This window comes from Drosophila teissieri, chromosome X (genome assembly GCF_016746235.2).
Source record: "Drosophila teissieri strain GT53w chromosome X, Prin_Dtei_1.1, whole genome shotgun sequence".
NCBI classification, from domain to species: domain Eukaryota; kingdom Metazoa; phylum Arthropoda; class Insecta; order Diptera; family Drosophilidae; genus Drosophila; species Drosophila teissieri.
The window spans coordinates 18,749,555-18,765,806 of NC_053034.1; the positions used below are offsets into that span (position 1 = coordinate 18,749,555).

The 16,252-nt window shown below is 47.4% G+C and overlaps 1 protein-coding gene across 2 annotated transcripts; it reads left to right on the top strand.

Moving 5' to 3' along the window:
- Positions 1–770: 770 nt before the first annotated feature.
- LOC122624374 (histone-lysine N-methyltransferase 2D) lies at positions 771–16,121 on the top strand. Of its 2 annotated transcripts, XM_043803881.1 has the most exons (4): positions 771–1,198; positions 12,451–15,172; positions 15,247–15,377; positions 15,584–16,121. In XM_043803881.1, the coding sequence occupies exons 1-4, from the start codon at positions 1,157–1,159 to the stop codon at positions 15,668–15,670; spliced, it is 2,982 nt and encodes a 993-aa protein (XP_043659816.1). In that variant the 5' UTR covers positions 771–1,156; the 3' UTR covers positions 15,671–16,121. The 2 variants fall into 2 exon arrangements, with proteins under 2 accessions (XP_043659816.1, XP_043659817.1); XM_043803882.1 differs by lacking the exon at positions 15,584–16,121 and having other exon boundaries at positions 15,244–15,410.
- Positions 16,122–16,252: the final 131 nt, after the last annotated feature.

A 16,252-nucleotide genomic window follows, 5' to 3' on the forward strand; every position in this document is an offset into this window, starting at 1 on the left:
ATGTTTTCAGTCAGTTATGCTGTTAATGATCTATTTTCCAACTTCTAAGATATTTTGCCAAAGTTTATATAATACTTCCTGTATTTAGTAAGTGATGAAAAATGAATTTGATATGAATGGTTTGCGGTCTACAAACATTACACTTTATTTGGGATTTCTTTGAGTTTTTAATTGTAGCTAAAAACAAGAAAACCATGCACTTATCTACAAATTACAAACTGTAACATATATATCACTATTGAAATCAACCCACAACTTTCGGGGCTGTAATAATTCAAATCTATTAAAGATTTCCAGTATTTAAGGCTTAGATCGCAGTGTGTTGCAAGGAAGCCGTGCCCCCGGCGCGATTAAGACCCGAACCGCGTTCCATTGGGCCCAGACCCAACTCTCGAAGCTAAGAGCCCAGGGTCCAGATGGTGACCCCAGTGCCTCCCGATCCGCGGAGCAGGGCCGAGAGTGGACGAAGTGCCTCCTCTGCCGCCGCAGACGTTGTCACAGATATTTGCAACATTTTGCATGTGGCCTTTGAGCGGATGCCGCTCACGTACGCTCCGCGCAGTCGCAGTATAGCAGTAGCAGTATGGCAGTCGCAGTACGTCACGATCCCGCTCTCTCCCGCCAAATCTGGATCGGATCTCTCTTTCCGGAGCGCCCACTCTCTCTCTTTCTCTCTCCCGATCGGCGATCGCAGTTGGCGGTTGGCAGTGCGGCCTTACCTGCCGCATTTTCCACGGCCAGCGCTCAGTTCGTGGGCGCCTGCGCGCATGTGCAGTTCGAGTTTGCAGTTCAAGATACTCTGGTACTCAGATACTCAGATGCTCAGATACTCTGTGTACGTTCGTCGGCGGTTTTTTTGAATCGAGATCCAGTCGGAGATATAAAATACATCAAGTTATACGTGTATATGTGTGCAGCATCCCTGGCGGTTCGGTGATAAAAGTGAAATTTTTAGTGCAAAAGAAGTTGCCAAAATCACAATCAGATTTTTTGTTTCGTTTTTGTTCGAGTGCCGAGTGTTTAGTTAACCAATCTCAAGCGAAATTCAAAGGAATTTCAGGTAGCCAGCGGGTTTGACCTGATCTCGCCGGTGATCAGATCCAGATCAATCGCCGGAGAGGAGTTCGACCTTCAGCGAGTAGGAGGAGGCTGATCTATGCTGTCTATCATGTTCCCGAGAAATCATCTACCAGCAATGGTGAGTGCAACCCGCGAGCATCGGGAATCAAGAATCGAGAATACAGAATACAGAATGCCAAGTAAGCCGAGGCGAAATTTACCAAGAACTCTTCACATGGAACCGCGGAGAATCGGGTTTACGATCGTCGAATGAGGAATGAGAAAGAAGAAGGCGGAGAAAATGAAGAAGAAGACGGGGTCTCGTAGGTCAGGGTTTCAGCGAGGGAACCAGAGCGATTCTCGCTCCGCGGTGACTTTTAGAGTTTTTATGGCCACTTAAGAAGCGGAGATTGTGCGATATTTGGGCTATAGAAAATCACCTGTGGGCTCGTTATCACTTTCGATGGGAGAACAATGGAAAGGGAAATCAGCCTAGAAATTTCTGGGAATCTATATACATACATACGTTTGAATAAAACCCACCGAGTATTCATTTATTTGGGCAATATTGTTTTACGGTTTAATGTGAATGTAAAGAACCTCTATTGTTTAGATCGTTTGAAATCTTTCGAGATGATTTCACTGAGGTATTGCTCATAGAAGGATTGAGAGGTTTTGGCGACTACTTTGTAAAATAACCTGGTTTTGCATTTGCAAATTGAGTTGTGGATGAAATGGAATAATAATAATGACATAGCATAGGTAAATGGTATCTAACTACACTTACATGATGACTTCGCTTAATCGAGCGTATGCTTTACTTTATGAAAACTACAAATAATTCTCGTTAAACTTAGTTTAACGATAGAAAAGTAGTGGGTGCTTTATTACCTTAGAAACAGATGAACGATCTCTACAACCATTAGTTCTGGAAATAGTAAGAACTACATTGTAACCCAAATATTTACCACGTACCCAATTTCATATTCATAGAAAAGGATTATAATAACAATATTAATTCATGGCATTATCCATTAGCCAATGACCATTGTGAATTCAATTGTAAGGTTAAAGGCTGCAAATTGATCAATGATCGCAACAAAGCAGCCAATTAATCAATCTGCTCGCTCCGATCTTCGGCCAGATCATTGAGTTGAGTTGCCAAATTGATCGTGATGCCGGTGCTCCAGTAAAATCCCGACTCATTGCGCGCTGCCCTTTCCCATGGCCCCAGATCGGATCAGATCAGATCAGATCGGATTGGATCAGGTATCAGGTCGAATTGGGTATCTTTTAGCGCCCGGGGTGATCCATGATCATTACGCACCTTATCGTCGTCCGGCGATCTGATGGATCGCGGGAACTCCGAAATGCCGATCACGGATGGCAATTGGGTTGCGCAAGAGCCAGAAAATATTATGGCTAAGTGTAAGTATTACACACATCCAATTGGGTGGCTCGGTTTGTTCAGTTAGCTCAGTTAGCGCAGTTTGCCCAGTTAGCTCTGTGCGGTAGAGGTAACACGCGTAACAGGTGCGTCGAGTGCATTTCAATTGTAATTGTGGTGTTCGCATTGTAATTGAAATCGAAAATCGAAAGAGAGTGTTTCGCTTTTGTCTTTCGTTATATGTTTTCTGTATTTCGGTATTTCTGTTTTTTGTATTTCAGTTTTTGTGTATTTTTGCTTCTTATTTCGGACAAAACAACGCGAGATGCATGACGAATATGGGTATTATGGCCATATAGTTAGGCAGTTGGGGTACTGGGTACTGAGTACTGAGTACTTGCGTATGCCACGTAATTGTAACAGCCCCGAATTTTGTGCAGAAATGGTATTGTCTTTAGGCACCCAAATATATCATAGCACTGGCCATCATCACCACAACGCATTGTACATACCAAAGAGGCCGTGGCAATTCCCATTGTGTAATTGTTGAATTGCACTTTATGAGGCGGCACACACGCATCATTCCTGGATTTATGTCTCTGTGGATATTTTGCATTTCGTCGACCCTTTATGGCTGTGCTCTGTGCCGTGCATCGTAAAAACCAATAGGCAACCAGCCATGGAGGCGGTGATCACTGGACCACTTGGACCACTTGGACCGCTTGAACCCCTTGGACCAGTGGAGGGTTAAGGTGGCAATGACTGGTTAATGCGCTCGCCGCCCATTACATAATCGCCTTCGATGATGGCACCTTAATTCACCGAAGCCAACTGTCAACGCTTTAAGTAGATCGAAAAGGAAATAGTTAGCGGGGCGTGAAAAACTAATTCACATAATTGCTGGATTCACGGCAAGTGCATTTCTCGCCCTGAAGGAGGCGACTTTGTATATGAAACACTCAATCGTAAAATACCTCAATTTGCACTCGACAAACCTCTAATTTGCCGGCTATCGTGTTAAGTACAGGGTATTGTTGCATGGCTACATCTCAATTACTTATGCGTCGATTTCATGTTTCGAGTGGTATGGAAATGATGTATGGCGCTTCAAATATGAAATATAAGTACCACTATTCAAGCTAACATAATGGCATATCCAATTTTGAATGTGTATCTGTTTTACTTTGAAAGATATTTAGATATTATTTGGCTTGAAAGATATTTAGTTAGATACTACATCGTTTGATAAGAGTGACATACCCTGTGTTATTTGAGAAATATATTTGCTTTAGATATTTGAAACGGCTTTCATTCAGTTTACAATAAGAAACGTAATATTTCTATCACACAGGTTTGATAATTTTGCTTTGCTTTTTCCGCCCAGTCGGTTTAGCATTTTGGCAACTCACTCGCTTCCGTTTCGATTTGGGAAAGTACATTTCTTGCTTTTTTCTGAACGGAAGACAAAGGAAATTGAAACCTTTCTATGCAAATCGTAATAAATCAGACATCTACATTTCCCAAAGACCGATTTCCGATCCCAGGCCGCCCGCTCAATTGTATAATAGATGGACAAACGAGAGCAGTTACGAGAAATGCATACTTCCATATATTCGTATACATAAATGAGAGATATATGATTAGCAGATTACGCATACGCCGTGTGTTACATGCGCGGCACAGTGGGCCAATTAAGGCAATGGCTGGCAATTAACGAGCCGAACGGAACAATAAAATATCTGGCGCGACCATCGCTTTAGCAGCCACACTAAGTCATAATTAAAATATTATATCTGTGTGTTTTGTGGGGCAGGGAAAAATCTTGGAACTAAAATCTGAAATCCGAAAGATAATAAAAGAGAAATAGCTACAGTTTTAAATAATCAGCTGCAATTTCACTTCAATTTTAGCAGCCCACGAAGAGTGCCAGATTATTTATGTGACACGGTCTCAGCCTCCGACTTTCATAATTGGAAGCTGTCTGTTTGTTTTTTTTTCTTTCTTTATTTCGGGCGGCAGCAGATGGGCTTTTCTTTCCCACAGCCGTGGCCTGTCCAGATTTTCCCTATCAAAGTGGCAATTGCAGAACTTGCATAACGAGAAGCGAGAAAAGCGAGAAAAGCGAGCGACCAGTGAGAAAATGCACGCCCAAAGTAATAATACTACTAAGTATAAAGTATAAAGGGAGGCGGCGGCCAAAACTGAAACACGACCTCTTTTTCCCCCAACTCCGACTTCTTTCTTCCGACTTCAAACGCCAACTGACCAACGTAACTTAATTGGCGTCACTTAGGCCAGCGAACGATCTTAATTACCGCACGGATCAAGAAGAAACAGCTGTGTGCCAGCGGGGGAGGGGAGGAGAGGGGGTGCTGTTGGACAGGTGCTCGACTTTTTATGACCTTACCTTACACCAACCACACCACACCACACCACACCCCCCCAGCCCTACCCCCCTTTCTAGGGAAAAGAAAATAAAGAGCAAAGAAAACCCAACGCTCAACACGCAGCTGAAAAACAAAGGAAAATGCCTAGAAACAAAAGTGAACTTCAAGTCTAAGACAACAATGAGAGCAACAACAACCACTTTTACTTTTGTTTTCGTTCAGGCTAGTTGTTTTTTACAAGTTTATGCCGCCGACTTCTTTCGTATTTGGGATTTTCAACAGCCAAGTTCAGCGTTGCACAGTGGGACGAGTTCCATGAAAGAGCTTTCTAAAGTGCCAACAAATATTTTCACTGAATTTCTGAATTTCTTTTATTTTCTTCCAATTAACTTTAAGTTCGAATTAGTACACCCAATTTTGTTTATAGCAGAAATGTGTGTTCTTTTTATAAAAGCCTGTAGTTGTTATAACACATTTAACCATTGGGAAAACAATGATTTTTTTACGCTCAAAATTCTTGATGTAGTTAAACATCCATTTAACTGATAAATAAATTCTTTCATAGTTGTAATATATTTGCTTTGTTGATATATTTGCTCAATTTTTTTTTTAACAGATTTCTAAAATTATAGGGAAAACATGTACGTTTGGTTATTTTTTATATCGCATAAAGCCTCTTTTCTTTTATTTCACATATATATTTCAACTTTCAATTTATAAGACATCTGGCTGTAACTATAGAACCAGCTTTGTTCACTATACTTGCCCCACTGTGCCTCAGTAACCTACAAGGCAGGTCGCCGGAATACCGGCCATCTCCACGGGACCCCCGCTCTCCGGCGGAACCGTGCAAAAAGTAAAGCAAACGACGACGAGCCGGTCGAGCGGGAGGTCCACAAAATTGGGGGGCAGATGGGGGGCAGACCGGACCGGTTCTATGGGATGGGGAAAAAGGTTTCCAGGCGGAGTCAAGCTCACGTTGTCGCACGACAATTACACGCAAGTGTTGAGAGTGAAGCGGCACGCCCCCCTCTCCCCGTACGCCCCCCGAGCCGGCCGAAACTTGGAGCGCGTGTGAAAAGCGCATAATTTTTGGACGCGGACAAATTTTCACTTTTTTCCCGAGCATCTCCCCAGCGATTCAAGTTTTTCTCCGCTCTTCTCATTGTTCGAAATGATCACACCGCTTCGGAGGAGCTCCATCCCCATATATGCGGGGGAGGGGGAAGGGGAGGAAGGGTGGTCTCTGGTTGGGGCTCAGCCTGTGGGTGAGTGGAGCGACAATGGAACGAGGGAGCAATAAAGTCCACAATGCGCCGATTATGCTGGCAATCTTGGGAATCGGTATTGTTGCCATTATTATTATTATTACTACTACTATGCCGGGTCCCCATGGCTTTTTGCTCCATTTTATCATGGATCCAAGCAAAAAAGTGGGGGACTATACGAGTACGTACGAGTATGTGTGGGTATTTAAGGTAACTATATCACGGGCACCTTTGGACAATTATGGTTTCGCCTTACCTTCATTTGCCGCCGCTTTGCTACTTTGCTGCTTTGCTGCTTTGCTGCTTGATTTCAGATTTGATTTGATAATTTACGAGTAATTTGTCATCTATCTTTCATCACTCGCACTTTTTGTGCGCATACTGTTCTGAGCTTGGGTCTCATGGAAAATAAAGTACATAGTTAGGTAGCTACTCCTTGCAGTGTAGCTCATTAGATACTTTGTAAGATGTGTTACTTGTTATATAGCATTTCCTTTTTATTGAGCCTTTGTATATATATTTTATATTGTTTTTTAGAAAACTCCATATGTATATTTTATATTATTTTTTAGAAACCTCCAATCGCAGCGCACACATTTCTCTTTCATCCTTCCTTGTTTTGCGCACATATTTGTTCATCTACATTATAGCCGTGGGACATTGTGCGTAATCCAGGGAGCAGAAAGTCAGAAAGTGGTAATTGATCCCGTCAGACGAGCAAGACACCACAATCAACATCGACTGCGGTCTTCCGGGACTCGGGATCGGGATTTGGATAGTGACTGGGATTGCGATTGGGATTGGGATTGGCTAGACTCATAGATAGATATATAGAGGGGTATATAGTTGGGTATTATGCAAAGTCGATTGCAATGCACGGCGATCGATCGATCGTACAGCAACCAGCACGGCATCCAGACGGCAAACAATGCACTAATTTGTTTATAATGACTGGCGAATGTGGAGCCATCGGGTTATGCGACAAATGCTGGGTGGAAACTTGTTAATTGCTCGCGTGCTGTCACAACTGCGATTCCGCATTGCGTCGAATATACGAATATACACATATAACATACATCATACATCATCATTATAATCATCAGCGCAGTTGCGCATTGCTCATCGCACAATTATGTACCATATGTACCAAATGCAAGTAGTCACCAGCCATGACAGACATTTCGACAATGTCTGCGGCATTTTTGGTCTCCAGATCAGCCGCTTCCACTTCCACATCCACATCCCAAGTCCCAAATCCAACTCGATCCGCAACTCCGGCTGAAACCGAGCGTGGCGGACACTGGTAATCAAATTAGCCAGCTCCATGAATTGTCCACATTCGAGTGAATCTCTGAGGTCGTGACAAGGCCAATGGCCACTTGGCCACTTGGACACTTGGACACTTGAACACTTGGCCGCTTACTTGGTTTTCCGTCGAGGTGAGATTCATTTTTCGGCAGCGAATCAACATGTGCAATTTTCACGTCACACGCTTCAAAGTGTGATTAAATTGATTTACTGCTGGAAATTTCACACTTGATATTAGTGTATGGCAATGAAAAATCTTCTTCATTCTCTGCCAAGCCATTATTAACCAACAGGGAAATCATGGCTGATATACTTAGTAATTAAGAGTCCATTGGATTACGCTCAACATCTTATAATAAATATGAATTTCAGTTAATAAGTAAACAACTGATTTTCATATTTCAGTCCGTGCTACCGCAGCCATATCAATTTCCTGCCCATTGTCAACAAAAACTAATCAGGCAATTAAATATATATATATAACATTTAACTTCGCATTATTCACTGGCCATCGGAGATAGCATTCGTATAATATTCCACAGACACCTGTCGACCAATGAAATTGCGGACAGACTGAAGGCGAGATAAGGCGATCATCGATAAAAGTCACTTCGAAAGTATTCGTAGCTATAATTTGAGTTGTAAGAGGCCCGCGGTGGAAGACCATAAAGGCCTGAGGTCGATGGCGATTGATATTGGTGAAATGAGTTATTGATTGTCACTCGTCATTTCGTTCGGCTTCAGTCGCCTCTCAGTTGTCCCACATTCGGCAAACGGCGATCATTTTGCATGCATTTTGTGCCATCTCATTTGGAAAAGGTGTTGTCGCCAAGAAGCGGGAAGATCTCAGTCCCCAAGTCAGCACCTGTCGCCGGTCCAAACAACACCAACCACAACAGACGTTTCCGCCACGGCGACCCATACCCATACCCATATGATGAGTGGGCCAACGTAAATACGGAAAACGTTTCTCGATTGCCTGGAAAAGCAAAGAAACACTAGAAACACTAGAAACACAAGAAACACGCCTGCCATTGATCAGCAAAACGAAGCGAAAGTGATGGCCCCACGTTGGGCGCCACTTGTTGGACCTGATAGTCGCACGTTGGGCGCCACCTAATGGACCAGATAAATGGATCGATAGGAGGCCAAGGCGTTACCTGCGGAGCAGGGTGTCGCGATCCGGCCGATTGGGAAAACAATAGAATTGCAGTGTGCAATCACTGCATCTGGATCTGTCCCAAGAGATGTCGCACATGACAGTCAACGTGTGTCAGCTGCTACCACCACTTTATGTCAAGCCATCAGCAAACGTCAAAAGGAATGACCGCGTGTAAAATGAAAATTTAAATGTATATATAGGAAGGATTAAGCGAGTTGTTTTGAATGGGGCCAACAAATTATATCTACAGTAAACAAGAACTAAGTTATTCTACTTAACTAAATGAGAGAGAACGCTATATTCGACTCTCGACTATAAAAAACCCGTTTCTCAGACCTTCTAATCAAGGACAACTTAATAGGGTCGGAAATGTTTTCTCCTCGCTGTTACATACCTTCAAGAAATCTAGTATAACCATTTACTCTACGAGCAATGGGTATAACCAGCTTTCTTTTAAGCTAGCCAACTTTAAGAGTGTATAATTTGGATTATTACCCAGATTTATCATCACATTTAAAAGCATTCCTCGCCTGGGTTTTCCGGGATTAGCGTGGCTTGGAAATCCAATAAATTTGAATTCATACGAGTATGTACATTCATGGGGTCATTGCTGGGGGCATAGCTGCCATCTGCCAACTGCCATCTCCGTGGCGGCATCCATAACCATCTGCATTTCCATAGCCACGTCCGCTGGCGGTTGACGACTTTGAGGCGCATAAAATGGCATTTGTTGTTGCCATTACTTTGTTTTATTTTATCATATTTTTTTGTTGCTTCTGTGCGCCTGGGTTTTCTTTTCCTTTTTGCAACAATATTTTCCAACGGCGCATGCGATATGAGTACGAGTATATTTTCATAATTAATTTCTTTGCCTTTTGTTGTGCGAAGTGAAATATTGCTGCAAACACTCTTGGAGCACTCCTACTGGTTGTTGCTGTTGTTGTTGTTTGGAAAACCTAGTGCCGCGCTGTGACAGTATGTGTAGTGGTTGTTGTTGCGTTTTTCCTTTAGCTTTTAATCCCCCCGCCGCCCGCTGGCGCCCAGCAAAGCTGCCCAGTTTTATCGACAATTTCACTTTTGCGCCGCCGCAGAGCAGCGAAGATGCAGCTGAAAAGCGGGAGGTCGTTTGGTTGGTTGGTTGGTTGGTCGGTCGGTGGGTCGGTGATTCGGTCTCTCATATGCGATGACGAGCCAACAATTGCGGTTTGGTTATTTGCCCCCAAAAAGATTCCCAAGCACATTGTCGGATCGCGTGCAGTGGAGCCCCCTTTGCCCCTCTCCATGCTCTTTCCTGGCTATGGAGTGGGCCACTATTTGTCAAACCCCATGGGCTCCATGGGCCCGAGTTTCCCATTTTTGCCATTTTCAAGTGCAAAGCCAAGGTTGCATGCGGCCATACAGATCCTCTCCGGCGGCAGTTGCTTGTATTATCGACACGAAACGAGTTTTTTGGGCCCTGATGCCGCCGGTTCCCAGAGTTCCGCGGGTTCCGAGAGTTCCGAGAGTCGCAGTCAGACCAGATCCAGACCCAGACTCATGCCCAGACTCCGATTGGGGCGCCTCACTTGGCGAAAAGAGTGCCGAAAAGCTAAAAAGCATGGGTGCTAATTATACGCAAACTTTGCTTATTTAGGGCTTTGTTTGGAAATTCCTCTGTATCTTCAGATGGAATCAACTTGGCTTATAAGTACTCACTGAAAAATTGTTTCGCTTGAAAGCAATCCACAATCAATCCAGAATGTTTAAAAGCTTGGTTCATTATAAACCAATATAGCGACAATATTAAGATGTAAGCCAATACATTTACTTACAAATTGGGGGAAGCATGCCTCTATATTTTCCGAGTGTAGGAGTCGACTCCTCCATCTGTCAGCTGCTCGCTTGTTTGCCAACAGTTGCAGAATTTCACTTTCTTTTCAAATTGCGGCGACCTCGATTTATCGCCAACCCAGCGACATCGCCATGTGGACGAGCTGGATTCCAGCGGAGTGGGATGGCGATGAGGATGGAGACCGAAGACTGGGATTGAGTGGCTGTGGCAGTGGCTTTGGCTTTGGTGGCATTAGTGGCCCCCGCGGATCTGCTTTTGTTTCGATGCCCGCGCCGTCGGCGGGCATAATTGAATTACGTTGAGCCGAGCTAAGTCGCAGCTTCTGCTGCTCCATGGGCTCTACGTGGAAGTATGGAAGTATCCCCAATGGGCGACGTGCTGAATAAACACATAAAATAAAATCATAATAATTATGGGAAAGTGAACGCCCATTGTTAGCGCTCGGCTGTCTCCGTTTTTGGCTTATTTTTTCGGCTTATTGATAACTCAACTCACATTAATGAGAGCTAATTTTCACATAATTAGTTCCCTCGCTCACTGGGTACTGGGAAACTGGGTTGGGTTTCTAGGGGTTGCTTGGGATTGCATTGGATTGAATGGGGATTGGGATTGAGTCAAGAGGGCGGGGCGATCACCCTAGGGGACAAACTCTCTTCGCGATTTCTTTCAAAGATTAGCCAACAATTGTTTTAAAAGAAAACTTGCCAGCTGAATATGTTTCAAACAATTCATGAAGAATAACTATTGCTTCATGGGTTTCCAATGTAGAAAGCCTATTATAAATGAAATAAAATCCCCGAGTTCCCACACTTATAAATTGGTGATGGCTGATTACCCGATCGCCTTCCACCATTTCCCAGCTATCTGTTGACCTTGCACCGACCTTGTGAGGGGGTGGTCTTCGCTGGTCACCCATCGCATCGCATCGGATGCAGTGCAGCCAGCTGGCCATAAATCAACGCATGAACCTCATGGCCATAAATAATGGCAAATTGTCGTTTAGAGATGCACATGAGTGGGAAAGGAAGTCATCACCCGAGATGTTTTTTGAGTTTTTGGCTTTTTACTTGAATGTTGCGGTCAGGTGTGTGTGTGTGTGTGTGTGTGTGAAAAGGAAGTTGAGGGGAGTTGGCCAGTAGCTGGTGGCCAATTGCCTTGGCTAATTATCAATTTCGGACAACTGACCACCGCCCCAGCCCCAATTGACCAACCCGACCCACCTGGAGAAAGTTGCCTCCAAGCTCCCATAACTAATATATATTTAGGTGATGTGGTATTTTCATTTGGCATTCTATCTATTATTCATTTATTTATTCAGCATATGGAGAAGAGGCTTCCTTCGTCTATAGACAACTATTTATAAGGGAGTTTCCACTCACCACCTGATCATTGATAGTTAACTGATAGTCAACTGTTGGTGCTCCAAGTAGAGTAATCAGTTCGTGGAAGTCCCTCCATTCAAATGCCACAATCTTCGACCGAAAATCAAATTCTTGGCAAGGTTATAGCAATGGCATAGTAATACTGTTCCTAAGATATACCAATAGCTTAGTTCACCCTTAAGCTTTCAAAACGTTCAATTAGTTTTCAATAGCAGGTAAGGTCTGTGTCATCCTCTTTCAAGACTACTAGGAATGTGGTTGAAAAATTCTAGAGAGAAGTTCTAGTTTCAACTGGGTAAAACTAGTAATGTTTCAATATATAACAGCGTGTATTCGAAACCTGTCATCTCAGTTCGTTGTAACTTGATCATAATTAGTTGAATCGGAGAGTTGAAACATGAATTGCATGCTTCAATTTTTCCACTTAAATTGGGTTATTTATTCCGTGGGATTTCTTGACTTGCCAAGTGTCAACTGCAAGTCCGTGAAAAGCAAACCGGATCAGCTGCTTGGCGCAGTGGCACATCTTTCATCTGCGTCCGCAACCGGATCGCCTGCTCTCTATAAACTTGGATCGTTGGCGTCTGGCTGGGATTTATGAGATGGAAAGTGAAATTTGGCATTCAATTGAACTCACCCTGTTTCTCTCGCTCCTCACGCTTCCAGGCTCTCCAACGGCGATCGGCGTCTCTGGGTCTGCTCACCCTGGTACTGGCCTCCTGGCTGGCGGCATCCACAGCACAGGCCCTGGTGAGATCGGGCAGGTCGCCACTGCCCGCCCAGCCGGCGGATCACCTGGTGCCGCCACCACTGCCCGTTCCCCAGAGACTTTCGCACGCCGGAGCGGGTTCTCCAGCGGCTCCACCAACCTCTGCTCCCGTTCCCGTTTCCGCTTCCGCTTCCGTTCCCGAAGCCGGCTTCATGACCCGCGTGGCCAGGTGGTTCGGCCTGGGCGGCGGCGGCCCGTCGTCCAAGGATCAGCAGCTGAGTGCCACCAACTCGCTGAGCTATGCCTATCCGAAGCCAGTCTCCGGCTTCGATGCGGGTGGCAAGCCGTGCAGCCTGTGCAACAAGTATCCCTGGGTGCCCATGGTGGGCCAGCAGCAGCAACAGCAACCAAATCCCCAGCAGCTGAACAACCAGCTGCAACAGCATCATCATCAGGCGCAGCAGCTGCAAGTGCAGCAGCAACAACTGCAGCACATCCCGCAGCAGCAGCAACAACTGCAGCACATCCCGCAGCAGCAGCAACAGCTGCAGCACACTCCGCAGCAGCAACTGCAGCATATCCCGCAGCAGCAGCAGCAACAACTGCAGCATATTCCGCAGCAGCAGCAGCAACCTGTTCCGCAGCAGCACGCAACGTGGCAGCTGCAGCAGCCAGTGGCGCAGGCCTCGCAGCAACGCCAGCGGGCGGTGCAATTCCGTCCCAGCTCCGGACAGAGTGTCTTCCTGCCCCTGGCGGTGCCACTGCCTCCGCTGTACAATGCCCAGCCATTCCGGCCGGTGGTGCCCTCGCTGGTCAAGGAGAACGCAGTGGCTCAGTCGGAAGTGCGACCTGTGCCGGTTTCCCTGCCCCTGCCCACTCCCGCTCCGCCAGCCAGCACCTCCAGCTTTGAGATTGTGCAGAGCCACCAGGTGACGGACTTTGTGACCTCCGTGGAATACCCGGCCACGTTCGTGCAGTCGCATGCCATCGATCTCGGCTCGAGCGGCTCTGCGGCCAGCCAAAGACCCAGCCAGGAGGTGGCGCAGGAGCAGGAACTGCAGGCGGATATCAGTACGGTGCGCTATCAGCTGGAGGATCTGAGCAGTGGTCAGGTGCATCAGCACCTGCCGGCCTCGCAGTTGCTCACCGAGATCGGGCATTTTGCCGAGACCACCACGCAGCCACCGCCGGCGGATAACTATCCAGCGGCCTCGTCGCAACAGCAACTGCAGCAGGAGCAGGAACAGGAGCAGGAACAGGAACAGGAACAGGAGCAGGAGCAATCCTTCTACTATGCGGAGCAGTTTCCGGATGAAACCAGCACACTGTTGTATAGCACCACCACGGAGTTGCCCACCACAACAGCTCCACCAGCGCCACCACCGGCGCCGGTTATTGAGCTGAACAACCACCTGGCTGCAGTGCATCACTCGCACCGCCAGGGCATCGGAAGGGGCAGGGAAACGCCCAAGCGTCTGCTGGACTCGCCCATCAACCACGCCCCCTTGGCGGGAGCCGGAGGACGGCCCTTCACCCGCGATCCCGCCGATCTCAGTTTCCGGGTGAGCCAGGTGTACACGCCCACGCAGCCACCAACGCCCACATCCACGTACGGCGCCATCGATGCCAGTGGACAGTTTGCGGGCATGGCGCCGCCGAGTCCGCAGCAGGTGATCATACCCTACACCACCAAGCAGCGGCCACGCCCCTTCGAGAGCTGGACGCCCCTGAAGCAGCAGCCTCCGCATCAACTGCACCACCAGCCGAATCACCAGCACAATCTGCACAATTACCAGAATCACCAGAACCACCAGAACCACCAAAGCAACGACCTCGAGGAGGAGCCCCACGAGCAGCAGGAGTCCAAGCTGGCCACCGCCACAGTGACGGCACCACCCAATTCGCGTCGCACCACCAAGTACCTGACCAAGATCCTGGCCACCAATCTGCGGGAGTTGCTCAAGCGGGAGCGGGAGACGAAGCGGCTGCCTGGCCAGGGACTGGGTGTGGACATCTCGCGGCTGCAGAAGAACATCGATGGCTGGACGGAGCAGGAGTACAACTCGCTCTCGCACCGACCCAGCACACCCACGATTCGCGGGAGATCCAAGCACATACCGTCCGAGTACCTGACCACCACCACCACAACTCCGGCGCCGGTATCGCAGCGCCAGTCGAAAACCACTCGGGGCGAGGGCTTCGAGCTGGGCGGCGCTCCACCCACCGATGCCGGGGATCTGTCCACATCCATCAACAATCTGGAGCAACTGCACCTGCTGGGCGAACGGGGATCGAAGGGCTTCCAGCCCATCGAGGACAACCGCCTTCACTTCGACTACTACGATGCCCATCAGCGACCGAGATTCACGTCGGCCATGACCACCCTCAGTCCGCCCAGCACCACCGCCACCCCCACCACTGCCCCACCCACCACAACGACAACGGTGGTGACACCACTCTATGTGCGCAGCACTACGGCGCCCAAGGAGCTGTGGAAACAGGCCCAGGTGGCCATCCTGCCGCAGACCAACGAGAAGGTGTACGTGGTCACGCCACAGCCACGGCATCAGGAGCACCACCCGGCGGAGCATCGGGATCGCCATGTGGCCTCCGCCTCGGCGCCAAGGCCCGTGTACCAAACGCCAGCGCCGCGGTTTCCACGGATGCGACCAACTCCAGGTGAGGATGGGTGGATTTACTCAACCATATGTCACTCCAAACTAACCACTTTCCTTGTCCATCCCACAAAGCAGGCGAAGTGAAGTCGGCCACGCCCACCAGCTCGTCGCAGCTGCGCAACTATACGCCGGACATCTTCGGGCTGATGGGACTGTCCGCCTATGTGCCCGCGGAGCCCGTGGAGATCATCGACGGAAACTCCAAAGTAAATCGCAACTCACCTCGTCTAGACATGTAATCGAGCTTCTCTCTTGTCTCCAACGCACACCGAACACCTTTCACCCACATTGCTCCATCCACCCTCCACTGCACCACCACTGCACCACCATGACACACACGCAACACCACCACACCATGCCACCCAACACGCAACACCACCCACCACCAACCACCATACATCGCACACCGCAGGTCAACACGATAGTGACAGCAGCGCCGACGGCGGCGGCACTTCAGCGACCCTCAGCGAGGCCCACGATGTCGCCCTCGCCCAGATAGACCAAGGTCGGACTGAGGTCAAGGCGCCCGGAGCCGCACAGCCCCCAACCCCATCCTGTTGTAATATATTTCACCCCAGCCGCCCCTCCAGGCCCTCCGCCCCCCGATCGCAGAGAGGAGCGAGGATCGAAGCAAAGTCCTTGGAAGTGCGGCGATGAGAGGAGGTCCCGCATCAAAGTTAGAGTATTTTCGCATTTGGTAGCTTTATGAACGCACGAGGAGGAGGATCCGAGAACCAAAGGAGTGGAGCTGCCCGTAGTATAATATATATTCGAAAAAGGATTTGTATTCACAATTCTCTTTTTCCATTGCCTTTTTTTTTGTGTATTAGTAACCGCTGTATTTTTTTGCTCTGGCTCTTCCGTCGCTAGTTGTAGTTCTATGTATAAATACCTATTATATCTATTTCAATCTATCCGAAGAGTGGGTTGTCAGGCGGTTGACAACGTTGTAATCGATGTGCAACCAAAATATAGCAAAAATGAACAAACAAACGATCGAATAAAATGAAAGCAATCAAAGTCATTCTAATGTACCTACTCTACTTTGTAAGTATGATTGAAAAATACAAATAAATTATCA